The sequence below is a fragment of the Poecilia mexicana genome, unplaced genomic scaffold (assembly GCF_051168715.1).
Source record: "Poecilia mexicana isolate PSO_F unplaced genomic scaffold, ASM5116871v1 scaffold_23, whole genome shotgun sequence".
NCBI classification, from domain to species: Eukaryota; Metazoa; Chordata; class Actinopteri; order Cyprinodontiformes; family Poeciliidae; genus Poecilia; species Poecilia mexicana.
Window position 1 is genome coordinate 21,063,213 of NW_028263392.1, and position 11,441 is coordinate 21,074,653.

The window sequence follows — 11,441 nt, forward strand, 5'->3', positions numbered from 1 at the left end:
TCGCTTCTGTGCCGTTAACTGGATCAGTGTGAAGCCCACTGGAAGCAGCGTACTTTAAGTAGGCCACTCTGGAAGACCAGCAGCTGATTGCGGTGCTAAAATCCAGCAGTAGCAGTCAGGGTCTCTGTTGGTGGCAGACGGCTCCTGATGCAGGAAGTTCAGGTTCAGAGAAGGAAAATTACTCTGAGCGTATTTCAGTTAAATTTTCAAATAAATTTGGTGTTTTGTTAGATAAGAGTCAAATCAGACAAAACTGACCTCCAGCCTTCATCTCCCCCTCATCATCGTCCCCGTTTACACACTTCCTCCATCTAAACTGAAAATAAAGATTTGAAACTGAAAAAATATTTTAAAACTGGAAAACTTTGAAACAGAAAAAAGACAACTTTTCATATTCAAAGTTTTGGAGTTTCAATATTTTTTTCTTTTAAACAAACTTTATGGTTTGTCCCATGACGGCCAGAAGCTGGGTTGTAACAGTTTTAGTTTTATAAGTTAGTTTTACTTTGTTGTGACTTTTTGTCTAATTCAGTTAGTTTTGTGGTTATGTGAACATCGACTGGGTAATGAATAATCTAAAGAAGAAACTATTTAAAAAAATAAGTTCAGTTATTGAACTGACTGTTGTTGGAGAATAAGCGAATAAATGGAGCCGTAATTTACCGACACAGAAACCAAAGATATTATATCCATAGTTTCAGTATGTCGAAGTTAATTGTGTACACGGTTATTTCAGTTCGCAAATGTTTTCTCAAATTCAGTTTTTATTATTTTTAGTTTTAGTGAACTATAATAACCTTCCTCTTCCTCTTCCTCTTCCTCTGGTTCTTCATCAACAGCCTGAACACAAACATACTCAATAAATTAAAATATTATTGGAAAGTTCATTTATTTCAGGAACTTTATCATCAAGTTAAATCCATTATGTAGATGTTTGAAAGACTTTAGTTACAGTTGATGGAAACTCGACATTTAAAGTTGGAATAAACACCAATGAAAAATAATTTTTACAAACAGAAACGTGGGCTTGAAGGTTATTATTTTCAAACGGTGCTGTCTAATTGAATATGACTGTAATAAAGCAGATAATGATGACGTGTGTCTGCCTCCAACAGGACAGGTCACAGGTACAGTGGATTTTAAGTGCATTTGGGAAATAATCACTTCATTTAACCTCCTTCACTAATCCTGGCCTCTTCAGGAGCAGTTATTGATTTATTCTGTTCCTGAAACCTTCATGTTCATCCTGGGTGGCAAGTTTCTGCATCAGACTGAAATATTACTGAAATATTACTACTGCATGATGAGAAAAAACAAAATTATTCGTACCTTTACCAGAAGTGGATTTAAAATAATTTTCATTAATTTGTGACAGGACAGAAAAGTAAAACCAAATAAATTAAAACAATCCTTTGATATGTGCTGAAATCTTTACTGTGTTTAATGTGCATCATAAACTAGAGGAGAAATGGTTTCCTGTTTACCCAGAGCTGCTTTCTAACATGATGACCACTTTCAGTCTGACCTTCTGGTGTTACATTTAAAATGTTATTACTGGATAATTATCTTTCTTTGGTTGTTTAGAAGAAAAATATGTTCAAATAAAAAACTTGGGATTTACTCTTTTTACTAACCTGAACGGGCTTCATGCTAAAGGTGTTAGCATGCTTCATTCCCCAAACACCAATCAATAAATGCATCATTACTGATGAATGTTTTGCATGTGTGGGTTTATTTATGCTGGCAGACCCAAATCTGTCATTACTAACATGACTGTTATGTTTCATATTATTATGACTTAAAAGTAAATGTCAGAAACATTTTATTGCAGCTGATATCTGGTGTGTTTCATTTGATCTTGTTAATCCGCATTGGAAAAATAACTAAACTTTAAAAAAATCCAATATGGCTGCCACAGCAGCTTAAAAAGTGAAATTCAAAATAATAAACTAGTTATTAAATCCATGACACACATGGTAAAGTCAACATCTGTTAGCATCCATGCTGACAGCTATGTTGTGTTTACTAGGGAATATAGTAGTGGTATGCTAGCTTAGTAGCATTTAGCTGGTAACAGCAGCTAGCAAGCGCCACTGGTTTTCTGTTGCTCAGCTAAAACCATCACCTCTGTTAAACTGGGCGTGGCTTTATTCCCAGTTCCAGGTTTCAGCTTCAAACAGAAAAAGTGTTCAAGTGATTCCCAAAGCTACGTTAGCTTAGCCACTGTTAGCATAAGTAAACTGTGGACAGGTTAGCTAATAAATCAGTGATTTTTGAGAATAGGGAAAAACAGGTCCTATGGATAAAGCACAAAATTTGAATAAAATATACACAAAATATATTTTTTTCAAATATCTGACTAGACTAACCTGGGTCATGTGAGCACAACAATGTATATTTTTCTTTTTTTTGCTGAATATTTTTTTATTTTAAACATTGTAGTCGGTGGATGATGCCTGTAAAAGCCCTTGTCCAGGAGCAGAACTCAATACATTATAATAGTTTAAAACAATTAAAGAAATACTAAAATTATATGACAATTAAGTATAAGTATTCAAATAAATAATAATAAAAGTATCAATAAATTGAATTAAAAAATAATTTTTATATATTTTCTAACTCAGTTGAAATTTGTTCCTAGTTTTTGTCAACACCGTCAGACATGAAAATAATGTAAAATAATCAGGCATTATTGGGGGGCACCAGAACTTCCGAGGACCCCGTGACGTCGTCTTTTCTCTTCCTTTGCTAGGAGGGCTAGTTAGCTCCGGTTAGCTTAAGTTATTCTTTAGTTTTTTCTTGTTTTATTCCTAAGTTGCTCGTTACAACCATGATGTGTCAACACCATAACTGACAATTTCTAAAATTTTGATGACATTTTGTGAAATAAAAGCTTAATTTTGATATACTGTAAAGATTTCATGGACCTGACGAGCTACAATATGGCCTCCTTCAGAATAACATCATATAAATTAAGGTAGTTTGGCATTTCGTCAACTCCGTCAGAGTTTCTGTGACTCTTTCAGTGAAATTGTTGAAAAATCTCACTTAAATATGCAATTAATTAATTTTAATGTATTTTACATAAATTGCATTACTTCACATGTATCAAGTTTTTCATTTTACTCACTAGTTTGCCACCTAGTGCGTCAACTCCATCAGATGGACTTTTTGTTGTTTTTTTTATATATATATTTTTTTTTGTTTCTTAAGAAGCATTTGTCTGTAAAATGAGTAAAAATATCACTAATAGGGTATTTTAAAAATCATTTATATTTATTTTTGTCAGATGGTGATGACAAAGTTCTGGGTCAGGTCGATTAAAAATGTAATTTAAAAAAAATTTGCAACTGGGAGCCTGTACCTTAGCATCTTTACATTTCCAAAACATTATTTGTCATATTTGCATACATAAGGTTGAGAAATAATAAAAATAAAAAAAATATGGGAAAATTAAAACCCATTTTGTCCCTATTCTCAAGAATCACTGAAATAACAGTGTTATGGGTTATAAACTATTATAAAATACTGTCTGCCCTTACGTATAGTCCATTAACTTATCTAAATTAATTATCAGTGATATCAGTTAGCTTTATTCTTAGTGTTATAAAAATATTTAATTTAGCCCATTACTTTAGACAGGTGTGCTGTCATTTGATGTTTTCAGGTAATTATAAATCAGGAATTTAGGTAAATTATTACTTGTCTGTTCTTATAATATTAATTTAAAAATATCAGAAATTCATGGTTAAATGCCAAAATATGTGAAATGTGTCCAGATTTCCTGGATCAGGCGGTTTGTGTGAGTTTCTGTGCATAAATGTGAACCTGTTGATGTGAATGGAGGGAAATGCTGCGTTCAGTGAACAGATGCTGCGTTTGTGTCGTTTGTTGAGGTATGACGAACATCGTTATGAATACGTGTCTAGTCAAAGTCTGGGGAAGTCTTCTGATGACCTGCAGCAGTACGTCTTCATCTACAGGTGAGACGCAGGATTTCATAAAGTCAACTTACTTTCACTAACATTTCAATTAAAACTTTATTAAATTATTTATACCCTTCAGTTTTTCGTGTCCTTCATGGTTTTCTCCTGAGCTTCCTCCCTTTTTTTTGTTCATTCCTTGTTTCCTCGTATCCTTCCTTCATTCCTTCCTACCTTATTTCTTTCCTTGTTTCCTCATGTCCTTTTTTGTGTTCTTTACTTCCTTCCTTCTTTCCTCGTATCCTTTCTTCATTCTCGTTTCCCTGTGTTCGTCCTTCCTGGTTTCTTCCCTTATTTCCTTCCTTCCTTCTTTCCTATAAATACGTGTGAGTCCTAGTTCTCTCTCAGACTGTGAATCCATGACTTGACCTTTGACCCTCTGATTAGGACACACCTGGTGAAACAGTTGGGTCAGCACCAGTACGAAGGTAAAGCCTTCGTCCGGCCGCCGTTTGCCGTCCATTTCAGCTGCAATAAAACTGGTCAGTAGATTTTTTTAAAAGAACTGAAACGGTTCTTTCAGACGGTTGGTTCTGACCCGTTAAACATCGTTTCTTCCAGACATCAAGGAGTTCGTTTTGGTTCCGCTCCACTCTGACCCGGACCAGGCCGTCCAGGAGATCGACTGGCTCTACGACGTCTTTGAGGAAGTCAGCACAAAGTGGAACAACACGGTGAGGAAGCAGCAAGATTCTGAGGTCAAAGGTTAGATAGACGAAGCTGGAAAGTTCAATGACGATCCTGGGAAAATGATGGGATGTTCAGAACAGGAAGGGTTGAGGATGGATGGATGTGGTTGGTTCTGGTTTCCCGGTGCATTGTGGGTGTTTCCTGCCTGGACCGTTGTTCCTTGATGTGGGTCGACTCCGTGTGTTTCAGAACGTGATGTTCCTGGGAGATTTCCACGCCGGCTGCGCCTACGTCACCCGGAACGACAAGAAGAAAATCCGACTCTTCACCAACTCCAACTTCTCCTGGCTGATCGGAGACCGAGAGGACACGACCGTCACCGACACGACCAGCTGCCCCTACGACAGGTCGGTGCTTGAAGGAGACGTCCAACGGCTGCAGATGTTCTCCAGACCAGACTAACCTAACCCTGCTGTCCCTCCTCCTCCTCCTCTCCCTCCTCTCCCTCCTCTGTGTGTTTCAGGATCGTGGTTCATGGACAGTCCTTCCTCAAGGCCATCAGGCCGTTCTCTGGAAAAGTTTTCAACTTTGGCAAAGAATTCAGGCTGAGGCAGTCAAAGGTAGGAGGCCTGTGGCTCCAGCAGAAGGATCCAGAAAAACGTTTGTACTTCTTAAGGATTGATCTCTTCTGATAGATCAGGTCAGATCACCCTCAGCTGGACTCTGCTTACTGATGAGGCCACTTCTCAAGTCTGGATTTTAATCATAGGCACAAGAGAGACATCTCAACATTTTTAACAAATCCTTCATTTTCCTCCCACTTCACATTTATGCACCACTTTGTTCCCATCAGATAAAATCCCAATAAAAATCTTTGTGGTTGGATTATAAAGTTTTTGTATGGAAACAAAACATGCTGCAAACACATAAATGATATAAACTCTTAAACACAAACATCTAAAAACCACAGAAAATACTGCAAATTACAAAACCAGCAAATGATAAAAAGTCAAGTTCTCTGCACAAAACAAAGTCCTCCAGGCCACCAGGGGGAGCCTGGAGTTGGTAATATTACCTACATAAATATACTGCTGGTCAGTAATGTGAAAGTCTGCAGTAGTGAGAACGCCCTGCGCCCCTCTGGGCTCAGTCAAAGTCCCATCAGGGGTCAGGGTTGTAGCTCCACATCCAAAATGGAGGACTGGTCACCGTTTAGGCATTCTGCTGCTAAACTACAACAAAACAGATTATTTTAATTTGTTAGTAAAAGTAAGTTTTGTTATGACTTATTGAATTCAATATAATCTCTCATGATCAGCAAAACAAAAAAATATTTTAATACTTTACTTTTGAAAACTGATTTTATTCTATTATTTTGCGACTGACAGCTTGCTCTGTGAACTTTGCCATGTTTCCAAGATGGCAAAAAATACACATTAAATGTAAAAATTATCAGTCTATTTGACTAATAGACTAATTTGACTTTTACTCATTAAACCGTCTGTTTTATGCAGATAAAATTTGAAAAATAAAAAGACTAATGGAACTAAAATGTCCTTTTTAAAATAAACTATGAATGTTGTGACTTTATGAACTAAACATGTTATAATAATTCATCAGTTTTCTCCTCTAGTCTGAGAAAAAAACATTTGTTTAAAAATCATGATGACAATAAGAACCAAACATCTTCCTATTCCACTCCCACAAAAAACATAAGATATTAATTTCATAATTATATATAAAGTTTCTCCTATAATGACTTTCTGCAAAAGAAATTCAAAATAAATATAAATTCCCACATTTTATGACGGATTTTAAGACAATAAACATTTTTTAAATTGTCATGAATGTTTTTAGAAAGTTTTCTAAAGTGGATATTATACAATAAATCTATTCCATCTTGAGTTTTAATTTAATAAAATTTGGTCTTCTAATAGGGATGAAGAGTTAAATTATGATATATTTAATCTAAGTTTTATTCACAAATACTGATTTCTAAAAATCACCTCCATTTTTAAAATGAAATAATTTTATTTTAGAGAGTGCTTAAATAAAATCACAAAAGCCGTCGTTGAACCAACATATCTTAAGATTTGAAATTTGTCTTGCATTTGTGACATTTTGTTTTACTTTCCTCAGTTAGTTTGTGATTATTCTTTTTATTTCTTATTTTTTCTGCTCAGTTTATATCAAACCTTTTTATTACTAATGTGCCTTGTCATGATATTTTCTTTGAATTTTCTACAAAGACGGAAAAAACAAAACATTTCCATAAATCCGTCATTTAACTCAAAACGTCACATGCAGCAATGAATTGTGGGTAATACACTTCCCCAAAGTCTGTAGAAATGCAGACGTTGTGTAAAGGTGGAATAGGTCCCAATATGGGCGGATGTGGGACACACTGTGACCTTTAACCTTCAGCATGTAGGAGGGAGGGGACTGGGACCGGGCCAAACATAGACATAATATAAGGATAGACCCTCATGGACCGCTCTCGCCTATTGTCGCTGACGAGATTTAGGGCGGCCATCTTGGAGCGGTCCACCACTCCACTCAGCGTTATGTGTTTAGCAGCACAATGACGTATCAGCGCATTTAATCGATCATAACACACTTTTTGTTACTGTAAACCATATTCAATCATCTATCAAAGCTACATTTATAAACAATTGTATTTTTTAAGTATTTTAATACAAAGTTCATCATATTTAAATATGCTTAATGGCTATAACAATAGAAGAGGAATGGAATATTCTGATATCGATGTATGAAGAGCATATTACAAAGCACACAGCCGTTCATAGTTTATTTAATAAATTATTTAGTAATATCAATACATATTTATATAACTATACAAACACTAATAAATAAAGATTAAAACTGAATAATATATATTGGATACATGTTTATATGTATGTACATACATATATATAGATACATAGATATGTATATGTTTTCCAGAGTTCCAGTTTCAGAGATTCAGCAGCTGAGATTGAGTCCAAAATCCGGTGAGATTCATCCTGCAGTGAATCCGTCTCTCTTTATAGATTTCTCCCTCTTCTTCCTCACATCGTGTCTTTAGGAAACTTTCAAAACAAAAACGGAAGATTTAGGATGCATCTTACTAGTGAAAGAATATAAATAGTCTTTACCACCTGTGTAAACTTTGCCGGTGAATGTTATAACACATAATATAAGTTTTATAATATGTGTTATATTGTTTCATTTCTAATATAGGCCCTTGTGTCAGATAATCTAAGTCAATGTTAGAGAATAATTAATTTTTTTAGATTAACAGAATCTCAGTTAGCCTTCATAGCGGGGCTGAACCCGTATTACACCAAGCACTGTAGCTAATATTAGCTGGTATCTCGGTGGACATAAATACAGTAAAGTAATATTCTAATCACAATATATACACAATAATATGTCCATCTTACTTGTGAAATGTTGTCTGTGGAGCCCTCACATCAATAATCCATCGATCAGAACAACAATATCCCCCAGTGCTGAGGCATCTTCTGTTGTTTTGATTGAGCAAAGTAGGAGGGTATACCGCTCCAAGATGGCCGCCGTATTTCCTGCGCCGGAGCGGCCAATGCGGGGTCTACTCTTATATTATGTCTATGGGGCCAAAGACCTTTCCTTTCTTCCTCCATCTTTCTTCTGGACTGATCCCATATGATTTGATGGCCGACGCCCCCCAGTAGCCAGGAGGACTAATGGTTTGTCGTGCGAGTTTGTTTACGGCTTTTCCCCTTTTGCTTCCATTTGCTGTAGCTGCAGAGTTTTTCTGTTGCATTTCTTTGTTTTTTGTGTGTATTTTTCATCATTCATCCGTTTGCCTCATATCCGTCTCAGTTTCTGTTGCTTCTGTCTGCCAGGTGCTGAAACTGAGCGACCACTATCCAATCGAGGTGAGATTAAAAGGCTCCGCCCCCCTCCTTCAGGCCACGCCCCTGCTGGTCCTGTTCGGCGCCATCATCCGGTTCTTCCTTCCTGCTCTGTGATCGTCTGATCCAGTCTAGATGGCCATCCTGTTGGACTGCATGAAGCAGTTTTGAACAAGCACATTTAGGAGATTTTACTCAAAATGTAAAGTTTTTAAGAGCAAGGAGCGACGTTCTGCTTTCTTACGCCAGGTTTTTGTCTTCTGCTGGTGATTCAGATTTTTACCAAATAAAGAGCAAACTGCAGATTAAATTATAGATTAGCTATAATCTGTAAATTTAGATCTAATCTGCGTTTACCTCTGAGTTGACCTGCTGACACCGAAAGGCAGGAAATGTCTCCAAACTTGAGGAATTAAAGTTTTTACCTTTAACTTGAGGATAATTGTTTTGAATCGTTTTGTCTTTTAACATCTTTATATTTTTTTGTTTTTTTCCTCTTTTTTTCAACACAGGTGTTTTTCTGATTGTGTACAGAAACTGTTGTAAATAAAATGTCAGGAAATTTTAGAACAGAAATAAAATATGTAGATTTTTTTTAAAAACTTTGTAAAATTGTTCCTGTTGAATCTTAAAGCTGCTGTTTTTTGTATTATTTTATAACATGTCACAGTGAGAAGCAAAGGGAAGAACCACAGCAGGGAGCTGATCCACTTTCCGTCTTTAGACCTTGAGTCAGGTGAAATTAAAGATGCATAAAATCTAGTTTCAACGTAAATTAATTAAACGTGAAAGCAACTGACTGTAGGTCTACAAACTGGGTCAAACAGAAGGGAAACTGCTGGGAAAACGGGACGAAAACGCAAAACTTGTTAATGGAAATATATAATATGATCAAACATAAATAAATTTTCCATCTAGTGCTCTCCTTACTTTGTTTTTCACTCTGAAATTAAATTAAACTGGACAAATGGACCTTCAGAACTGTATTGAGAATCCTTTAGGTTCTTACTGCTTTATGAGAAACATGACATTTAGCCGGAGATAGACACCAGCAGGGGCGGATCTACTGGGGTGGCATGGGGTGGCAGTTGCCACCCCAAACAAGAGCCTTGTACGGTGGCCCTGAGGTGCAAAACACTACAACATTAACGAAGCACAATTACAAATTACAAAATCACTACAACATTAACGAAAACACGACATTAATGAAAACACAACATTAACGAAAACACAACGACATTAAGAAAACGGAAAAGGTAGGTCCCAGCGGAGACGTAAGAAATCGCTGATTGGACTACAGCTCGTTTTACTTCTGAACCGGAAGTTTTTCTGGAGACCCTTTTCACAATGATGTCAGACAATGGGCGCCGTAACTCGAAGAGATGCATCTTTACTTCTGGTGTGATTTTGCCTCGGGAAACCTGACTGAAAAATTCACGGATACTCATTAGCTTAAAGATATACTAAAAGGTAAGGTTAATTACAACAGCATTTACGTGTTAGCCGTTATTACTCATTGTCAATCCACCATTCTCTAACTGTATATATAATAAACAGCCTCCGATCGGAGAATAAACCAGCTAGCAGCAGCTTTAGCCACAGTTAGGAAACATATACAGGCCTGCCTGTCAGTGCTGTGTTGTTAAGTTTCACTAAAATCACTGACATCTTCCAACAGTTGTTTAGAAAAGCATTTTAAATATTGACTTACTGGGAATTACTTAGCAATAGTAATTTGTTAGCTGGCTAACATTACGTAGCCTTTCTGTTTTGGAAATAGAACGTATTTAGGCTCTAATCTTAATCAGATTTTTATAGTATAGACTGGGGTTGCCGCCTGTCACGTAAAATGCATGATCGTCACCCTCCTCATGTCATACGCTAGTTTCACCACCCTCTCAGTAGCGACATTACCTGTAGTCCCAAGTCAAAAACCTGACAGTTATGCTAAACTGAGAAGTCAAACTCTTGCTAAGATAGAGACACGAGTAGGAAGATAGATAGATATTAAAGTTTCATTGGAGGAATGTGATGAGCTCTACTCACATATGTTGGAGCCTATTAACCATTAGATTAATTTATTTTTTGCTAAATTAATTTTCGCAGATCTAGGTTATGTGAATGATAGATCTATTGTATATTTATTTATGTATTTATTTTTGCTTAGACCCTCTTCCTTGTCAGTCAGCCTCCTGCAGTGATTAACAGGCAGAAGCAGCTGCTGGGGTTGATCTGATTGTTTGGTGGAGGAGTGAGGAGTGAAAAGGTTTTTGTACCACAAATTAACGTTTATATTTGAAGTCAACTCAGACATTATTTTTTGTTACTTTTATAAGTAAAAGAAACCCCTTTCAAACAGGAGAAGTCTCTGCGAGTGCTTTTCATTTTTTCTTTGAGTTGAAAACCTCCTAAAAGACTACTCTTGCATTTTTTTTGGACTTTATTATGATGCAAGAGTGGCCATAACAATATATATTAGCTCATTAACTTCACATTTCTCCAATGAATATTTATCAAAGGTTATGATTAGAAGGATAAATTTCTTTTACTTTGTTTTCCTGCGGTTGTAGACTTGGCAGTAGAAAATTGATAATATAGGAATAACACCTTTATATCCCTTTTAACAGGTTACACTTGATTCTGCTGTGGTGCCTGTGGAAACGAAGTGCATGAAGTTTGTGCTCAGCTAGGAAAACCCTGTGGATCACATGGTGGGACTTCTGCTTCAAACTGCTCACTACAGTTTACCATTGGCTCTGTCACCCACCAGTTCACTGCAGACTGGCACCAGTTCACTGCAGTTCACTGCAGACTGGCACCAGTTCACTGCAGACTGGGACCAGTTCACTGCAGACTGGGACCAGTTCACTGCAGACTGGGACCAGTTCACTGCAGACTGGGACCAGTTCACTGCAGACTGGCACCCGCCAAA

General features: G+C 36.6%; 1 protein-coding gene across 3 annotated transcripts in view; it reads left to right on the forward strand.

Annotated features, from left to right (window-relative positions):
• The window catches only part of LOC106904278 (deoxyribonuclease-1-like 2), a 20,456-nt gene extending 11,018 nt beyond the window's left edge, over positions 1-9,438 (forward strand). For 2 of the 3 annotated variants that reach the window (XM_014968551.2, XM_088002964.1), the window contains exons 4-10: positions 1,116-1,127; positions 3,897-3,983; positions 4,371-4,465; positions 4,545-4,657; positions 4,863-5,020; positions 5,137-5,233; positions 8,501-9,438. In XM_014968551.2, the coding sequence (XP_014824037.1) occupies positions 1,116-1,127; positions 3,897-3,983; positions 4,371-4,465; positions 4,545-4,657; positions 4,863-5,020; positions 5,137-5,233; positions 8,501-8,626 (688 nt within the window). In that variant the 3' untranslated portion in view covers positions 8,627-9,438. The remainder of the gene's footprint in view (positions 1-1,115; positions 1,128-3,896; positions 3,984-4,370; positions 4,466-4,544; positions 4,658-4,862; positions 5,021-5,136; positions 5,234-8,500) is intronic. The other variant, XM_014968552.2, reaches the window with a different exon arrangement.
• The last annotated feature ends 2,003 nt before the right edge of the window (positions 9,439-11,441 follow it).